Source organism: Grus americana, chromosome 8 (genome assembly GCF_028858705.1).
Source record: "Grus americana isolate bGruAme1 chromosome 8, bGruAme1.mat, whole genome shotgun sequence".
In the NCBI taxonomy this organism is placed as follows: Eukaryota; Metazoa; Chordata; class Aves; order Gruiformes; family Gruidae; genus Grus; species Grus americana.
In genome coordinates, this window is record NC_072859.1 from 36,469,662 (window position 1) to 36,489,134 (window position 19,473).

At 45.4% G+C, this 19,473-nt stretch overlaps 1 protein-coding gene across 3 annotated transcripts in view; it reads right to left on the reverse strand.

The window, feature by feature from the left end:
* Positions 1-12,197, reverse strand: part of SLC44A5 (solute carrier family 44 member 5) — a 101,898-nt gene extending 89,701 nt beyond the window's left edge. For 2 of the 3 annotated variants that reach the window (XM_054834213.1, XM_054834209.1), the window contains exon 1: positions 11,679-12,070. In XM_054834213.1, the coding sequence (XP_054690188.1) occupies positions 11,679-11,715 (37 nt within the window). In that variant the 5' untranslated portion in view covers positions 11,716-12,070. Of the gene's footprint in view, positions 1-11,678; positions 12,071-12,137 lie in introns of those variants that run through there. The other variant, XM_054834212.1, reaches the window with a different exon arrangement.
* Between the last annotated feature and the right edge of the window lie 7,276 nt (positions 12,198-19,473).

Consider the following 19,473-nt stretch of genomic DNA (forward strand, 5'->3'; position numbering starts at 1 on the left):
TAAGTTGCACAGGTCTTTTGTCCAAAATTATACTCAGTTACTGTTGGGATGTGTTGTCTAAGAAAACTTAGATATCTAAGACATCATCCAACTCTACTGGCCGCCAGGCATTTATTTCCCGTTATACCAACAAAAGTAAAGCACAGGTTTACGATAAACCTATTTTTTCCCAGTAATTACTTATTAGGCTTGTCACTGCTTTCCCACCACCCTCATGAAATTTATGTCCTCTGTATCACGCCACCCAAACGAGATCCCATTAGTTCATCTAAGTCAGCATAGTCCAATGAGAACTACGAATTAGATCTTCTGTCTTGGCTACTATTTTCTCTATCCAAGAGGAAATAAGGAATGAATTTTTAAGCAATAAATATTGACCTAGGGCCAAATGCTGTCTGCTATGTCTGAACTTGACCAGGAGCTGCTACAAACACTGCAAAAGGTAACAGGGATGGAGGCACCCCACACAAACGTTGCTTTTTATTGGAGCTTCTGGCTCTCAAACTTGGGAGACTCAACCACCTCCCAAATAAGTGACGACAGAAAATAAAGTTGGAAGAAACTTTGAAAGATTATTCTGTTTGTCATCTTCTAGAATTTTCTTGCTTCCTCAACCTATGACTGAAACACCTTCTTCAAAGTCCCAAAGTAATCAGTAAAAGTTCAGCAGGAAAAGACTACACGCAAAAATCTAAATGTCCAGGCTTGGGTACATGTTGTACAATGCACGGCCACTACGTTTTGCCTAGCCTTCACTGTAACAAAACAAGGTTGTTAACAAATCTGGCGATGTGCATAAACACATCATTGTATTAAACAAAGCAGAGTCATATTTCATCAAACACACCTTGCTCCTACCATAAGGCAAGCTCTTATGTTTATGGGCTTTAATAGTTCTAAGCCAACTTAGTTTATGTTATCCTGCTAGATGTTTCTGTACTATTCTATTAGGCTAATAGTCATTAATGAGACACTGTCTACTTGACACAATACACAGATGCTAGGGAAAATTATATACCCACACTAGCAGATTTTGTAAATCTGACTGCCTCTGAGCCAGGTACAGAGCAACAGGAAAAACAAATAGCAATCAGAATTAAGCAATTGTGAATGTTACATGCTTTTGCACTTCAGGAGTGAATGCACAGCAAACAAGTTTTTTCACATCCCAGTGAAGATCAGTTACTGAATTTACTAAATCACCTCCAGATTTGTTTTCATTTGGTCTAAGTGTAACAGCATTTTTTCTTCTGACCAGGTGATTATGGCTAATTTGTTTTATTTTTGCTTATCATGGTATGGTATGACCATGTTTTTACAGATAATGGTAACAACTAATTAGGCTGTGCAGAATGGGATATTTAAGACTCTAACGTAAGGACATAGTATAGAGAAAGAGAGGCCTGGTATGACAGGAGAGACCTTGAAAAGCGGAGATGCCAGATTGGATGGTAATATGGTGTACGGGCATGGGATGGCAAAGGATAGTGCACAGGCTTAGCACTGGACACCTCAGGGCGACAAACAGCTCGCAACGGACAGTTAAAGAAATACAGCGCTGGACCCGGAAAATGCTGGTTTGCAAGGATAACAAAAGAGAGCCAAGAACAACTATTTAACGTAAGTAAAACACACTATATATAGTAAGTTCGGCTATAATTTGAAGTTGTAGGCAAATGAAGATAAGGTATAAAAGTACGTTAGCAAACACATAAAAAGGTCCCCAAGTGGATCCTAGAGTGAGAAAGAAAAAACTATCAATATCGACATCATATTCCTGCTGGCAAGGGACTCTAGGTGCTGGCAAGTCACAGTAACACCCACCCCCCCAGCACCAGACCAAAGCCACCACCCTTAGGACCTGGAGCGGCGATGGAAGGACGAACCCTGGCAGCTTCAGCATTGCTGGGGCGGGGGGCGCGTGTTACTGTTGTTACTGAGAGTGACACATGGACGGATGAACCTTCCATCACCAGGAAAAAGGAAAAGGGGGTAGAAACTAAGAAGCATTATACCAATTTTAACTCTATTTAATTGTAATTATTATTAAGACTTTTTTCTGTATAGAAGTACTTTCTGTCATAACTAGATTCGAACTGATAAAGGTCATTGGATTAGACTGTTTAGATATTCATTATTCTAACTATAGAATCCTTGGCTTTATATATAAGGTGTGTTTCCTCTTTGCCCACAAACAAGATTTTCAGCTTAGTACAGATGCTAAATTCTGTTATTACAGCCCAACTGTAGTATAAAACACCAAAACTTTTCTCGATTTCCTATCCCTTCCCTCTCCTCTAATGAGCCAAATAATTATGAAAACTGTCTCAGCTTCACTGGTGTACATTCTGAGAAACTCTGACAACTTTGCTACAACAGAGTTGACACTCCAGCCCAGGAATTTAATGCAAGAAAATAGTTATGTTGATTCTGTATTTTATTATTTCAATGACAGGTTATGAAAAACAATATGCCAAAGAGAAGCTACACAGGAAAACCAAACAGCACTATAAATGCATCTACCGCTTTGGAGGGCCATCTTTAAGAATTTCTCCTCGATAGCAAAACTTATTTTTCATCTGTACTGATGCTGGTAAGAAATAACTCCATGTGTCTGTAAATACCTATCTTCTTTCCCAAGCACAGACGTACACTCTTCCAGTCCAAACCTACGATAAGTTCTAGATGGCAGACAGCAGGCAACAGTCCAACCACAACACGGGACCTGAGCAAGTCCTGGAATATGCTTCAAAGCCTTGCCCTCCAAGCAAGCTCTGATTAACTAGGCACGAAATTTACTATTCGGACCAGAGATACCTTTTGTGCCATAATGACTACATTCGGCACGCAAAAATGTTTACGCCCTTATTTCTTCCATCTCCCACAATACTGTTTTTAAAGCAGCAAGATAGCCTAATGATAGAGGTATTTAAAAAAGCAAAAGAACAAAAAACCCAACCTCCGAAACACAGCAACCTAAGCAACTCTCTAAAGCCTTGTTCTTTTTCCATGAAAAGCTGGGAGCACAGCTGAGCTACAGCTTGGGGGGATGCGAGTGGGGAAGGGTTTGTAAATACTTGATACTCAAAACCTTGAGTGTTTGGGGACTGAATTCAGTAAGCCCTTTTGGACTAAAAAAGCAAGAATGAATTAAAAAGCTGGAACTTTTTAAATTTGTCAGGACTGCCCACTGAAACACAAACATGTCAGTTATTTATGCAGCTGTAGCCGGACAAGTTCAAGGTACTGTCTATTTGTCCGCTTCCTGATTGAACAAACTTCCTCTCCTGCCTTTGAGATTTCCAGCAGGCTTACAAAAATATGTAAACAAGTATACCACATATATGTGCATGAGAGAAAAATAGGCAGGGCTAGATTTCATTTTGGTTTTATTTTACATTTAAGACTGTACCTGACTTTGAAAGTGAGAGAAGCTTGTAAAGAGACAGAACAGCTGAGGATATTTAACTGCCAGCACACCAGAGCATGAACATGTCAAACAGGTATCAGAGAAGTGCAAAATCTCACTTTAACACAACCACTAGTGTCTCTGAATTTGATAGAAAGAGGTTTCTTTAATTTCTTTTTATCAAGTTGAGTTGTGAAAACAACAGCTTTGTGGCAAACGCATAAAATGCCAATTAATCCAAAAAGGATCGGCCTTTAGCATTTGACAGTCATATTGAGAAGACATCACGATGTGGAGACAGACTACAGAGCGTCAGGGAACAGCCAGAGCAGGACTGCTCCCTAAGGAAAGGCAAGTCTGGACCCCAGGATGCCCAAAACGCAGGCTGTGCAATGACCTCACACCTACAGCGGCAGGCACGCAAAGCAGTGACACCAACAGGTCCTGCTGACAGTTCAGTGATCATCGGGCGAGACAGGGTAACGAGCCAGGGTCCACGCAGCACTTCAGAAACAGGACTAGGGACAGACACCCCTGGGACACGGCTCAGGCAGGAACCAAAGGCACCAGCCCGAGCTTAAATGGAACCCTTGGTCGGATGACGTGGGTGGAAGCCCCAAGTGAGACTGATCAGGGCAACAATGACCTGTTTGTGCTCTCAGCGCCCTGATGCAGAGAAATACCATGGATTCTTAAACAGAAGGATTCACTGACAAAACTGCCAAGTTATGGTAAGTGTACTAGTTCCAACTCCACAACGGTTATGCTTCATGTTTCGGTGCAATGTCTCCTTTTTCAGAGCACATAGCTCAGGGAAACAGGAAGGCTTTAAAAATTCCATACGCATATGTAAAGCCTTGTTTTGAAAACACAGGGAGTGCCACTAAAAGCTTTGAGCTTTGTCGTCTTCTGCATGACGATTCCATTACACCCCTACACTTTCCTGGAGTTTGTATCATGTAGAAACTGTCCTATCAGTCCTGTGCTTCCTAAAGTTTTGGGGCACAACTTTCTATTGACTACTTTAAAGATAAATTTGGGTTAAAATCTTGTAATGACAAAAAGGTAAAATGAAACAAATTTGTACTGCATTTCTAATTCTTTCTTGATACTATACTGATTGTTCAGTGAATTATGATATATACTTTATGTCTTATCTATTCCAAGAAAACAACCTCATAATAAAAACATTCAACACGATCACGAACTTCCTGACCACAAATAATACATACGTTATACAGCTTAGAGTATACAGACACATCCCCACATTAGACACCTGATTTAGAGCCCAGTTCTGCTCTGGGAAGAAACGTTCCTCACAGTTTCAGATAGTAGAGAGCTAGCTCACATATACACAGTGTGATGGTCTCGCGTATGTCCCCTACTGCATTCGTTTTACACTTATGAAGTCAAGAGAGAAACAGCAGGCACATGAATGGCCTAAAATGGCTTTGTCACTTTTACCTCAACCAAAGTACATACTGTGTTATCTTAATTTTTTTTCAACAAGTCACCCTTTTGCAAGTAAGTATTGTGTTTATTAAATCTACTTTTGTGGTGGGTTGAGCCTGGCTGGGGGCCAGGTACCCACCAGAGCCGCTCTCTCACTCCCCTCATTCACTAAACAGGGGAGAAAAGGCATAACGAAATGCTTGCAGGTCGAGATAAGGACAGGGAGAGATCACTCACTAATTATCGTCACGAGCAAAACAGACTGAATGTAGAGAGGAGATTCATCTAATTTATTACTAGCCAAAACAGAGTAGAGGAATGAGAAAATAAAATCAACTCTTAAAACACTTCCCCCCACCCCTCCCATCTTCCCGGGCTCGACTTCACTCCCGGCTTCAACCCTTTCCCCCCTCAGCGGCACAGGGGGACGGGGAGTGGGGGTTACGGTCAGTTCAGCACACGGTGTCTCTGCCGCCTCTTCATCCTCAGGGGGAGGACTCCTCTCATCGTTCCCCTGCTCCAGCATGGAGTCCCTCTCATGGGGTGCAGACCTTCAGGAGCACACTGCTCCAGCGTGGGGTCCCCCACGGGGTCACAAGTCCTGCCAGCAAACCTGCCCTGGCGTGGGCTCCCCTCTCCACAGGTCCACAGGTCCTGCCAGGGGCCTGCTCCAGCGTGGGCTTCCCACGGGCCACAGCCTCCTTCAGGTGCCTCCACCTGCTCCAGCGTGGGGTCCTCCATGGGCTGCAGGTGGAATCTCTACACCCCCTCATCCTTCCTCCATGGGCTGCAGGGGGAATCTCTACACCCCCTCATCCTTCCTCCATGGGCTGCAGGTGGAATCTCTACACCCCCTCATCCTTCCTCCATGGGCTGCAGGTGGAATCGCTACACCCCCTCATCCTTCCTCCATGGGCTGCAGGTGGAATCGCTACACCCCCTCATCCTTCCTCCATGGGCTGCAGGTGGAATCTCTACACCCCCTCATCCTTCCTCCATGGGCTGCAGGGGGACAGCCTGCTTCACCATGGCCTTCACCACGGGCTGCAGGGGGATCTCTGCTCCGGCGCCTGGAGCTCCTCCTCCCCCTCCATCTGCACTGACCTTGGTGTCTGCAGAGTTTCTCACACCTTCTCACTCCTCTCTCCGGCTGCAAAAGCTCTCTCTCTTAAGTGTTTTTCTTCTTCTTAAATATGTTATCACAAAGGCGCTGATTGGCTTGGCCTTGGCCAGCGGCGGGTCCGTCTTGGAGCCGGCTGGCATTGGCCCTGTCAGACACAGGGGAAGCTTCTAGCAGCTTCTCACAGAAGCCACCCCTGTAGCCCCCCCCCGCCACCAAAACCCTGCCACACAAACCCAACACAACTTTTCAATAAATCTACAATGTGATTGCATAAACCTTCTGTGTGTGTTTTGTTTGTACTTTCCAATAACTTTTGATTCCATCTCCAAGTTCCATTAAATCTGCCAGAAGAATGGATGTGTATTAAGATAATTTTACATTTTGTGAAAATCGGCAGGAGGCAGAGAAAGACTAACCTGTACATGCCTTGAGGCATGGAAGGTTAAGCAAACACTGTAATAGACTGCAGAGAATCAAAGATGGGGGGAGGGAAAGTTACTGCCTAATGTCCCCCAAAACTTGATTAGCTTTGACAACAAAGTCAATCAGTCACAAGACACGAGCATAGGAAACCTGGCTTCCTGAGTTCTGGTACTCATAGGATTTACTTTTTTTAATGGAAAAATTTGGAACAAACAATAAAATTCAATTTAATTACCTACTGCTCAGAATCTCATCACAATTTAAAGTCAACACACCACTTTCTCCTTCATGTAATTAATACCCAGACAAATTAGAGGGACAGTATAAGAATTTAAGTCATCTAAACAACTTGGGACATTAGGTGCTTGCTACAAATACAAAAGCAGTATAATGATCATAGAATGCTTTGGGTTGGAAGGGACCTTTGAAGATCATCTAGTCCAACCCCCCTGCCATGGGCAGGGACATCTTTCATTAGATCCAAGCCCCATCCAACCTGGCCTTGAACACTTCCAGGGATGGGGCATCCACAACTTCTCCGGGCAACCTGTTCCAGTGACTCACCACCCTCACTGTAAAAAGTTTCTTCCTTACGTCCAACCTGAATCTACCCTCTTTCAGTTTAAAACCATTGCCCCTCATCCTGTCAATACAGGCCTTGGTAAAAAGTCTTTCTCCATCTTTCTTATAAACCCCCTTTATATATTGCAAGGCTGCAATAAGGTCTCCCCAGAGGCTTCTCTTCTCCAGGCTGAACAACCCCAACTCTCTCAGCCTTTTTTCATAGCAGAGGTGCTCCAGCCCTCTGATCAGTTTTGTGTCCTCCTCTGGACTCGCTCCAACAGCTCCATGTCCTTCTTGTACTGGGGACTCCAGAGCTGGTCACAGTACTGCACGGGGGTCTCACCAGAGTGGAGTAGAGGGGGAGAATCCCCTCCCTTGACCTGCTGGCCACGCTTCTTTTGCTGCAGCCCAGGATACGATTGGCTTTCTGGGCTGCAAGTGCACATTGCCAGTTCACGTACAATTTTTCATCCACTGGCACCCCCAAGTCTTTCTCTGCAGGGCTGCTCTCAATCCCTTCATCTCCCAGGCTGTACAGATACCAGGGATTGCCCTGACCCATGTGCAGGACCTTGCACTTGCCCTCGTTAAACTTCAAGAGGTTTGCACGGGTCCACTGCTCGAGCCTGTCAAGGTCCCCCTGGATGGCATCCCTTCCCTCTAGCAAATCGACTCGATCCCACTATCTATTGTTGTTAATGAAGATATTAAATAGCGTGGGTCCCAATACAGACACCACTTACTGGTTTCCACTTGGATATTGAGCCACTGACTGTAACTCATGGGACAAGGATGTTGTGGAGGACATTACTACAGAACCAGGCAAAAGATGAAGAAGCATACTACAAGATAAAGTTCTCATTCAGAGAGATCTATCTGCGGTAATAAACAACATACTACAAAGTGCTGCTTTTAAAATTATCTGTTTTTCTCCCCAGCCCCCTAAATTTATTCCACAGTGAACTCTTTTATCTAAAACTAGGATGTTAACAAAATCAGACGTTGCTGAAGCTCTGCACCTAGGTTCAGCAGATGTGCTCAAAGAGTAAATGATTTATCCTAAAACACACACTGCAAATAAAGTGGACCAAATTTATATCAGAGGAAGAAAGGTTTAAACCATCTGAATCCGAGTTTCACCTACTTCTAACACTTCTGAGTATATTCAAATGTGAAATAATGTTAAATCAAGTTTCAGCTTTAATATGAATGTCACCAACTGGTATGAAATTTGAACTTCAGAAGGTGAAATGAATTACATAACATGATACACAAGGATTTACCAGCAGGAGCTAAGGAAGCTTTATCCGTAGCAGTGTCACAGCCAACAGCTTCCACATCCTATGACACTGCTATGGCTAAATATCCCATTTTCCTTACATTGAGGATGTCCTTCCTGCATGGTACACATGGGTAACTGGATGAAATCAAGAAAGGGACATGCAGGCCAAGCTACAAGACGTAACATATCTTGATAGAAAGTTTCATGGTTCATCAAAAGCTCTTCCAAGTGAAACAGAAGAACCTCCCCCACTTGACAAAATAAACAAATAGAATTTTTTCTAGTAAAAAAACCTGACATGATCACCTCACAGCAGTAACTAGGAATCCTAAATATAGACTCAAGTTTTGTTTGCACCCATTACCGTCAAAAGAAATCATAGGAATGATTTAGATCATAGAGATGATCTAAATATGCAGATATAAAAAAGCAAGCTAACTAAATTTGAGTTGAAAGTAATAAAATTTGGCACTTTATATACTTCCTCTTGATAATTTTTCTTAAAATAGTGATAAAAGCTTTCTTTAAAGACAATGCCATCATCCATTTGGACTTCAGTGATTTGTAAGCTAACAACTGAACTACAGTTCACTACTATAGGAAATTGCTTATGGTACAACCACTGCTAAGAGCCTGATTCTGCAATGAAGTCAAAAAGAATTTTACCATTGATTTCAACAGTCACATGACAACCCTTAATATTGCAGTTATATAAAGGAAAATACTACTTTGGTTAAAAAATAAAGATCCCACAACCACAATCAGCTATAATGAGTAAAGGAAATAATGAGTCATTTGCCTCTTTAGCTTCAGTGGCAACCTTCCTGTTGGGAAAGAACTTTGGTTTTTCTCATTTAGGAGTCCCCTGCTAGAGAGAGAGGCCTCGATAAAGTCAGTGTCATTGTTCTTAGCAAATCCTTCGTATTTAACCTATTTTAAGGAATAACTTGGTGCAATTCTTGGAGCCAGCTTACAGCTATCCCAATGAAGACTTAACTTAAGGAACCACTAAGAAGCTTGTTTTTGAAGATGACCTTACAATCCTTCTCACACATGCGTGCAGACAGACAACGCAGCTAAAAGTGAGAGCGCTTAAGAGGAACAAGCCTCAAAATGCCTATGGGCTTATCAAAACTTTTTACAGAGCCGTATTCACAATACCAGTCAACCATTCTGTCCAGTACGTTGGGCTTCCAGCAGTCTAACTAGCAACCAGTCACTTGATAGGATACTTGTTACCTCAAAGAGAAATCTAAGGCAGTTACAAAATTGTTCAGCCTAACATCAGCTGTCAACCATGGGCTTGACTCATCTCTTCTACAGAAGATCATCAGATTGATGCCACAAGTTAAAAGACCAAAACTTTTGAGAAGAATTTGCCTTTGTCATTTATAAATGCTGAAACTCTGAGGAATCCTTGAGATTCCAAGGACAGAGGTTTAGGACACCTGTACCTCTGAAAAATATACCTATGGGCTAATAACCAGTTACTGGCAGAGATAACAATGTCAAGAGAATCACTATTACAGCAAACTAATTTGAAAGGAAAATGGAAATGCTGCACTTCCCCTTTGTAAGTCTTTAACATTATGTGATCTAACAGGGAAAACATGTCTCAATTCAAACCTTGCTTCCCAGTACTAGAGCAATTACTCAAGACTCCTACAAATGTGGTAACATACACTATCACTAACAAAATCCACATATGCAAATGAGATAAAAGGAAGCAAACACACTGCTGACATGAAACAGCTAAAATAGTAAAAATGCTAGTCAGAATAATTCTTCAGAACTACGAGTTGATTAGAGATACATTGCCCTGCCCCCTCAAGTTGAATAACTAAAGGCTCACCCTTTCTTACCTGAGTAACATGCTTTGAAAAATGAAGCTGAAAAATTATTGTATTATGACAATACAACACCCGGTACTTCCTGTCACGACTTTCTTACCAGAGTGTTCTTGCTTACGACTGGCAAGTGAGGAAGCATAGACAGCACTTACTGAATTCTATTCAAAAGGTATTGGCCCCTCCTGAATACTGTATTCCCGCTCTTCTTTCAGAAGCGTATTTCCATGCCTGCCTTCCTACCATCAGCGCTGAGTATCTACCGGCCTAGGCCTACTCCCTCTGCAGTAACCTGCAAAACCATTTGAATTCCAGAGCAGTAGGAACAGGTTCTCTCAGAAGTTAAATAACTACAGACTCATCTATTTAGAGTTCACCTTTGAAACACTCCAATTTCTTTCTGACTTGTTTTCCCTCCCTAAAGGTTGCTTTTTTTTCCCCTTTTCCATCTCGGAAGGAAGCCAAGCCGTGAATTTTCCTTTAGCCAGATCAAGGTTCAGACCATAGAGATGAATTATAAAATAGTTTTCCGAGTTTTAAGCACGGCACACAGCATGCCTGTGATACCGAGGCGAAGGCTGCTTTACCAAGCCGTTTTGGCCCACTTGTGTAGCCCAGCCAATTGCAGGCAGCCTTTGGGACTCACAGAAAAGCAGCCTTGTTTCCATGGGGGGGTTGCTCATTCTGCAGATTTGTTTTGCCATGGAAATCTCGCGCACGCTGGAAGAGGAAATCGGTTTTGCAGCGACACCTCCAACAGGCTAAGAAGCTTTGCAAACCCCGTGTCCTCTGTCGCAAACACACTGGCTCCCAAGGAGCAATGAAAGCAATGCTCGAGCACCGAGATGAAGTTCTGCTCCCGGTGACCTTCCCCGACGCGCTGGCTGGCAGGATCCAGTCAGGGAGCGGAGCTCGCTTAGTCCGGGTACCCCGGCTACGCCTGCGGAGCTCCCCGTCCCTACGCCCAAAACACCGGCACCCCACAAGCACCAACAGCGTAGCGGGCTCCCGCCTCCCGGTACCGCGGCCCGCGGGTAAGCAGCCCCCAGCCCCACACACCGCTCCTGCGTGCCCAACGGCCGGCGCGGCCTGGCCCGGCCCGGCCCCGCGCACCTGCCGCCCGGCGGCCTTCTCTCCCGCCCGCGCCGGCCCCCGGACGGGCACGCACCGCAGCCGCCCTCTTCCCAGAGCGCGGACAAAGCGGCGACAACGCACCTGCTGCCGGGGAGGGGGGGGTGGAGGAGGTTCTCGCCCTGCCCGCCCCCATCTCTGCGCCCACCGGCTTCCCTCCCCGAACCCGACCGTCCCGCCTTCTTCGGGCCGGGCGAGCCGCAGCACGAGCGAAGAGGTGCCCCAGCGGCTTTGGGGGCTCCCTCCTACACGGGGAGGGGGGGGGGGGAGCCCTACGCCCACCCCGCCCCCCCAGCACCCGCCGAGGGAAACAAACTCTCCCTCGCTGCTGCTGCACGCTGGATGGATCCGCGATGTAAACAGGCCGGAGGGAGCCACGGGCGCCAGCTGCCTCCGCCCGCCAGCACCGGCGCCCGCCCCGCCTTGCCCCCGCGCCCGGGCGCTCACCGTAGAGAGGCGTGGAGGCTTCTCCCTTCCTCGCCATCGTCTCCCGGTGCCCTCCGCGCCAGCACAGCCAGGGGCCCGGCGCCTCCGCCCGCCGCTCAGCGCGCCCTTTGTTGCCGTGAAGGCATGAGAGGCGGCAGCGGCCGGGCAGCCTCCCGCTCCGCTCCGCCGCGGCCGCTCGGAACACCGCCCGCGCCCCGCGCTGACCCTCCCGTCCCGTCGGCTCCGCGGCCGACGCCTGCGCCGAGCCCGCGGGGGCGGTGCCCGAGCCGCGCGGGGGGGGCCGCGGGCAGAGGGGGCGCGCTGAGGGCAGGCGTAGGGGCTGCAGGACGGCCGGCAGCCGGACCGCACGCCCCCGCCGCGCCGCGCCGCTCCCCCCCTCCTCGGGACGCGCCTCGCTAACTTCGACTGGGCCCGGCTCCCGGCGACAACTTCGGCAGCCGGTGGCAGCGGGCGCCGTACCTGGTGGGGTCCGCGGAGGGGAGGTCTCCATCCTCTCCGCTCCCCCCCCGCCCCGCCGCCGCCAGGCGCTGCTTGGGAGGAGCGCGCTGCCGCGGAGCGCTGGTCGTTCCCCCGCGAAACGTGACTGCCAGCAACCGGATCGGCTCCGGCGGGGGCGGCGGGCGCCCGTGCCGTTGTCAGGGCGGGAAGGCTTCCCCCTTTCCGTGCCCGTGGCCTGAGCCTAGAGGTTCTGCCGCTGGCAGGAAGCAGACAGCCGGTCCTGGAGCCGCTTGCTGCCCGCCCGGGCCCCGCCGGCCGCGGGAGCGACCTTGGAAAGCGCCTCCCGCCGCGGCCCCGGGCGGAGCTGTCCGGGCCGCCCGTGCTGAGCTCTCCTGGCCGCGCCGCCCCACGGGGAGCAGCCGCTGGTCCACGCGAGGAAAGGGCATGAGCTCACGAGGGCGGCTCAGGAGTCGGAGCACTCTGGTATGCTCGCAGAGAGCTGGGGGGTTTGTCTCCTCCGGACCGGCGGGAATTCTAACGCTTCGGGTTTGGTTCTGGGTGGTGGCATTTCCATGATGCAGTCAAAAAAACGGGTTCGGTCCTGACAAATACAGATTGCTGGTCACAAGCTTTCCTTTAGGTGCCATCCACCTCCCTTTGTTTTATCTGAATGGGGCAACGGCCACTCAAAGAGCAATTAGTCTGATTGCTGAGATTCTTTTTTGGTCGCGACAGCCCAAATCGTCACTACAGCAAAAGGACACTATATTCAGATGTCACGTTGCTATTTAGCTATTCGTCTGTTGTTAGGGAAACATCACTAAGTCCAACACACAGAACATTTTGTAGCGAAAAAATTTTGAAGTAACCCAATGTAATTCTTGACAGAAGTGCACCTGTAGGCCATCATTTACATTTCTACACGTGAGCAATTTGAGGAAAAGGTACTTTCCAAGGCTTGCAAATAAAGATACCTTTTCAAAAATTGGCTTAAGACCCTCAAAGACACGTGATTGTTTTATTTATGAGTAAATCAATACACATAGATCATGGAAGTTGTTACCATGCTTGTATTGGAACATAAACCAATCACCTATGTGCTAGAGGCAGTAAGGGTATGTGCCTCCTCCATCATCAGTGCAACACCAGCTCTTGTAGAGCTAGCCTTGGCTAGTCTGAAGAAAATTAAATCAGGCATATGTAGCACCTTATCCATCCTCCCAGAGGTCTCAGTTCAGGTCAATTGCTCTAATCACTGAATTTCAGATATGCGGTTTTCTCTGCTAGTAGTGGAAGTACTGGGGGAAGTTATTTCCCCCTCTGCATTAAATTGTGAGGGTTTTTTTTTTTCCTTCTAACTTTTAAAATCACTAGTTGCTTCCTCCAGTTACCTCATGTCATCAGAATACTGCCTAGGCAGAGGGTTATGCATTCCATATGCCACTGGTGGTCTGCAAAGTTAACGAGAGTTCTTTCTCAAATCTAGTCCACCTCTCCTCTTAAGCCACTTAGTCTAGCTACCCAAGATGCCTGTCTGTGTTCCAGGAAATGGATCCCATGGGAAACACCTGATGTGGAAAAGGGATGACATACTTTGCTCTCTAAGAAGAAATCCTTATTTCATCTCAGTGTTGATGACTAGGAGATCAATTCAGACAATCTCACCAACAGAAGGAAGAGCTTCTTGTGTCAGAGATTGAGCCAAACGTGAGAAAAGCTGCATAGGACAGCTTTGTAAGTAGCAAGGTGGTGGGTTAATGTCTTCTGGCTTGTTCTGATAAGGCACGGCAACTTGGAGGTAGCAGGGCATGACAGAATTTGCTGGTCAAAGCTGAAGTAGTATTCTTCAGTATTACTGTAGAGCTCAGTGTTATTCTGTTCCCTCTGTGCAGAGGGGTGTATCTATATATAGCCTACTTTCAAGAATGGACATTGGAATCTCAACAAAGTACGCAATAAAAAACGAAAGTAATGGAGTTTGTGTAGGCAGTCCACACTCACAGGTCACTCTGGATAACAGCATGGATCCTTGCCTGCCTGATACCCCTGTCTGGACCCAGTGTCTCCTACTCACTGGTGAGTCCAGCTTGAAGTTTGCCAGCGAATGAGACAGACACACCACTTTGGGGAAGATACCGGCACTCGCCACCCTCAGCAGCCAGCATCGGACACACGAGCTGTGACTTGCAGCCCCGCTCCAGCTTCTGGCACTGAGCCGCTCACTCGCCTCACCCACACCAGTCTCTCCCAGTAGTAGGTTTTGGGACACACGCTGTTCCCGCCTCAGCAGCCAGCAGCTGACACCTTCACCTGCTCCAGTAGCTGACACTGAGACGTCGCTGGCTCCAGTGGCTGACACCACAGGCCAGGGGCACCCACATTCCCAATCTGACTCCATTTGCTGGTACCAAATCCACTCGCACAGGACCTTCAGTAGCTGGCACTTTATCCTTACAACACACGTATACGTGGGATAGATAGTGAGACTGCAAAGAGAGGTAGTTAATAAGAAGATAGAATTGAATAAGAAGACTGTGGTGATCAGATGGTCAGGTCAGACTCAGTCAGACGAGTGTACTGGCTGCCCTCTTCTACACACGACCGGTCCGCTTTATACCCCATTCTGTCCATGCCTCCTTTACTCCTCTAGATGCCCTTCCCTGCGCATTCCTCCATTAGTTTGCATGGCTCCACAAATCCCTTTCCAGCATTACAGACCCTCAGATTTGCATCCTTATCAGTTGCAAAGTTCCAGTTTGCCCGCAGTTTACTGAGAGTCAGTTTGTTTCTTGTCTTTGTTGCTGTTATGTTTGCCGGTCAAGTTTGTGTCTCCATATTTTGTTTATGGCTTCCCACTTTTTCTTTGCATCTCATTTGACAAGACCTTTGATCAGATAATCTTACTGAAATAAACATTCCCTCATCAATTAGTGTGACTGACTGGGTTACCAGGTTTGTGCCTCATCACTGCCTGCCTTACAATTTGTCAGTCAGGTCTGTGTTATTGTTTATGGCTTCCTCCTTTTCTTGTCTTCCCTTTTTGCATTGAAAAGGTTCTTACCGGATACCCTTAAAGGAGCAGACACTTTCCTTCCACATACCCTAATGAAAATATTTTTAGAAAATTTCAAGGCTAAACAAAAATTTGTTACAGTGGTGGGGTTGCCCACGGAATCTCAAAGGCCTACGTGTCTGGCCTCTTGCTGTTCCAGGTACTCATCAATGATTTGAAAAAGGAGAGGAACACTGAAGTGGAAAATTTTGCTGCTGATAGTAAGTTATTTATGGGACCGAAAGACTTTCAGATAAGCTCAGGGTAGATAAATGTAAAATGATACAGACAAGGGTTGCAGAGAAATAATTATATACAAAGATGAGCTTTGAGTTGACCATTACATCCCAGGAAACATATTTTGTTATCATGGATAATATGTGAAAATTTTCGTTTCAGTGTTCAGAGGTTGTAAAAAAAAGAGTATCAGAAAGCAACAGAAAAAGAGAACAGAACTTATACTCTCATCTTTATGCAACAACATGAGCCACTTTATGATTCTGATTATTTCGCCACAAAACCAAGACATTGTAGAAAGTGCCCAAAGAGGATTATTCAGCTTGGAAAAGAAATAGCTAAGGGGACATCAAGACATTTTTCTCTCAAATCATTGACACAACGAGGATGACTAGGAACTGACGGTTCACTACCTCTTCCAATTCAAGCAGTAGGGACAACAAGTGAAGTTAGCAGAATTCAGGCTGAAAACAAAAACCAACAAAATGTTTCTTCCTAGTTTAAGAAACTAAGCTGTGGTTCCCAGCACATTCAAAAAGCAACTGGTCAAGTTAATGGAAGAGACATCCATGAAGCGTTATTAAATACAAAGGCATCACCTCCAGCTCAGGAAACTCCTAAATTGGAAAATATTTGGAGGGTAGAAAAAAAATTTGAAAAAAATACCACTACATTATTGGTAAATGCTCTGTTCTTGAACCCTTCCCTAGGCATTCATTGCAACTGCCATAAACAGGATACTATGCTAGATGGACCTTTGATCTGACCTAGTACAAGACTTGTTACTTTCATGGCAAAACGCGGTTTAGCTGTCAGTGTCACAAAGGACCTAGTCGTTTGTCACACGAGTGTTAGAGGAAAATCTCAACCTTCACCTTCTCGTGCCCATATTCTCACTCCCATTCTTCTTCTTCCGGTATCTCCACCACAAGATTTCTCTCTTTCTTTACTTTTTCACTGCACGTGCCTCGACAGGGCTATAATCTCAGCTAGTCGTTCCGAACTCTACCTTGCACGATTCAACAACAGCGACAGCCGTAATCGTTACCGAATTCTGTCTTCAGTACACCGGCACGAGTTCTGCCAGCTGTTACGGGAATCGAACTCCTGCGATGTAAGGCAGAATTTACTTTGTGTTTTGTCATTTGGTGCCCTTGATAAAAACAGTCACCCAGGTCTCGCCACAAAATTAACGTCTGCGCGGTGTCTCGCATCAGCGGCCGCGCTCTCGCGCGCTGTTAACGCTGCGGCGGTACGGGCAGTCCGCGAGGCAGCGCGCTCTGCAGCGCCCCCTACTGTCTCTGTGCCGTTACAACTCCGCCTGCGGGGAGCCGCGTGAAGTGACGAGGGGTTCGCCAGAGCCCCCCCCCCCCCCCCGACAAAACACTTTTGTTACGGCGTTACTGTTCTGGGATCTAACCTACAAGTGTTAAATACGTTTGGGAGATGTGCTCATTGCAGCTGGGCATTTATTAATATGTGATTCTACAAGCGGAAATGTACCAAACAGCGTAGCTTGAAGATTTTTTTTAGCCGCTGAAGTGCCTGCTGTATTTGTAATGCAATATCCTTATTGTGTTTACTCGCTAATTTATACCTTTCAGCAACGAGCATCGTGTATTCTGGTGTTTAGTATAAAAGAGAGTATTCTAGGTTAATAATGCAATAAACAGTGCAGTATACAATTTTTGCTGTAGTAAAAGGGATCAGAGGACTAATAAGTAAGAAATATGACAGAGTAATAAGGGTTTGAGAAGATAAAAAGGAAAGACAGATGCTGTGTTTCTTGTTTCCGTGAGAAATGTTAAAAATGCTGGATACACCTAACAGAAACTTCTGTCATCACTCCTTATGTAAATAATTTTGAACCTCAAAGTTCAAGTGGTTCAGGCTTTGACAGATAACTTTGCCATCTTTCATATCCCTCTCTTCCTAAATACTTAGCAGACATGGACCACTGAATTTTCCCCTCCAGCCTGGCTTGGCAGAAACTCTGTTGACATGACGCTGTCAAAAAATTTCTCGTTCATCTACCCAAGAAGGAGATGTAAAGAAAGGTAGTGAGAAAATGATTCGAGGGAGTGGAGAAAAGTGAGCAAGGGTGTAGCTTCACATCTGCAAACTGTATTAACCTTAATAACCTTAACCAAGGATTGGTTCTAGCACCTTACCCCAGTTGCTCCTGTCATTTAGCAGAAATCTCCTTGAATACCTTTGCCTTGGCTCCAAGCACTCCTTCCTTCCCTTTTCCGGAAAGTCTTCTGTTCTTTAACCTCTACAACACTGCAGGAGATCACAGATAGTTCGCAGCTTTTTAATACAGAAGCTTGCTTCCAGAAAGTACATAGATAGCTGTCTTCAGAGGCAAGTAGCAAATTTCACGTGCAAAGATGCTTCTAGCGTAAGGCAAACCTGGAGAGCAGCAAATGTGAAGGCATATTCCTGATTCAATTTCCTCAACTGGACAGTTTCAGACAACTGCCTTCTCAGGCTGTGTCTACATGAACACTTTAGTGCAGGTAAGGAGTAGTTTTGAGGTGAATCTCCCAACTGTCCCCACTTACTGCGCTTTACTTGATTCACAGAGAGATTTCAAAGCTGAATTTTGGATGAAACTAACTGGAAGACATGACCTAATGTGCTGCAACCACTTTCTAGGGGGTATTCCATCTAGCCCGAAGGAAAAACCCTCCAAAATGCATATCAGGCCCTGAATCCAACCATTTCATTCTATAAATCCAGCAGTATTGGTCTGTATTATTTCCTAATGTCAGCATTCCCTCAGTGTACTGATTTATTCAGTGTCTCAGCCTTAGGGATGTCCCCAACCCCATACCAAGCCACCTCTTTGCCTCAGTGCAAAAAGAGCTTATATACTTAGTGAAGGGTTATGGATCCTAATCTCAAAGGCATCTAGAAATAATGTCTCAACTCTGAGCACCGTAGTGTTTAAATCCCTTCCTGAAGCTAGTAAATATGCTTAGTGTATATAACATCCTTACAGGTGTTCAGGCACCTGACTCAGTCAGCTAGAGCTGCTTGTTACCTATGAGAGTATATATTACCTATGACGTCAGCTTTTTGCACAGATTCCGAACCCGTCTACCCATCTTTAGAATTTTGTCGTGTGTGTAATCCTAGTTAGAATATGCATAGTAAAATCCATGCTGCATATCTAAAATTAAACTTTTAAAACATTAAAATGAGATTAATACATTTCCTTATATATCATCACAACAAGGGCTGTTGTGCTGATAAATCAACTGAGGAACACAGAGGTTCTATGTATACACAAACCATACAAATAATAGATAAATTATACATGAATAGAAAACGGACTGCCCAGTAATTAACATTAAGTGACATAAAGTTATAAATTATGTTTATGCCTTTTACTCAACTACCCTTAAAGTACAGGGGAAAAAATCCACTGATACTGGAGTGAAAATGCCTCCATTCAGTAAACACCCGGAGTCATGCCAGTATAAAGCCTACACAACATTACAATCAGCTTCTTTGTACTCAGTTGATATATATACCAAAAACACACTCTTACATGGCTAGCTTCCTATTGAAGTGTTTCTTTGGTATTAAGTACAAAATCAATACTTTCAACTGTCAGAAACAAAACAAGCAATTAAGAACCAAACATACCAAGGCAATAATGGTGCTGACAATATCTGGGATACCTTACTTTGAATTGTTATGCTAGATAAAATGTTATCCAAAACCCAGCTTCCAGAAAAGTGCTTTATGTTTTGGTAATTCTGGTAAAATTTCATAAAAAAAAAAAAAAAGTAATTCATAGATAAATCAAAGTAGCTATTTGTCTTGAAGGAGTTATTTTAATAAAACCCTAAATAACACTTCCTTATGACACTGAAGCAATAATATTCAAAAGAGTGTATTTTATGCACTGCAGAGAATTTACAAAATCAATGTTTTTGCTTTTAACATACAGCCGGAACTGAGAGCATTTATAGGCACGTTTTACATAACTATCAACACAATACGCATCACTATATCTCAAATCAAGAATGGTATTAACCATTCTACAATAATTTGCTT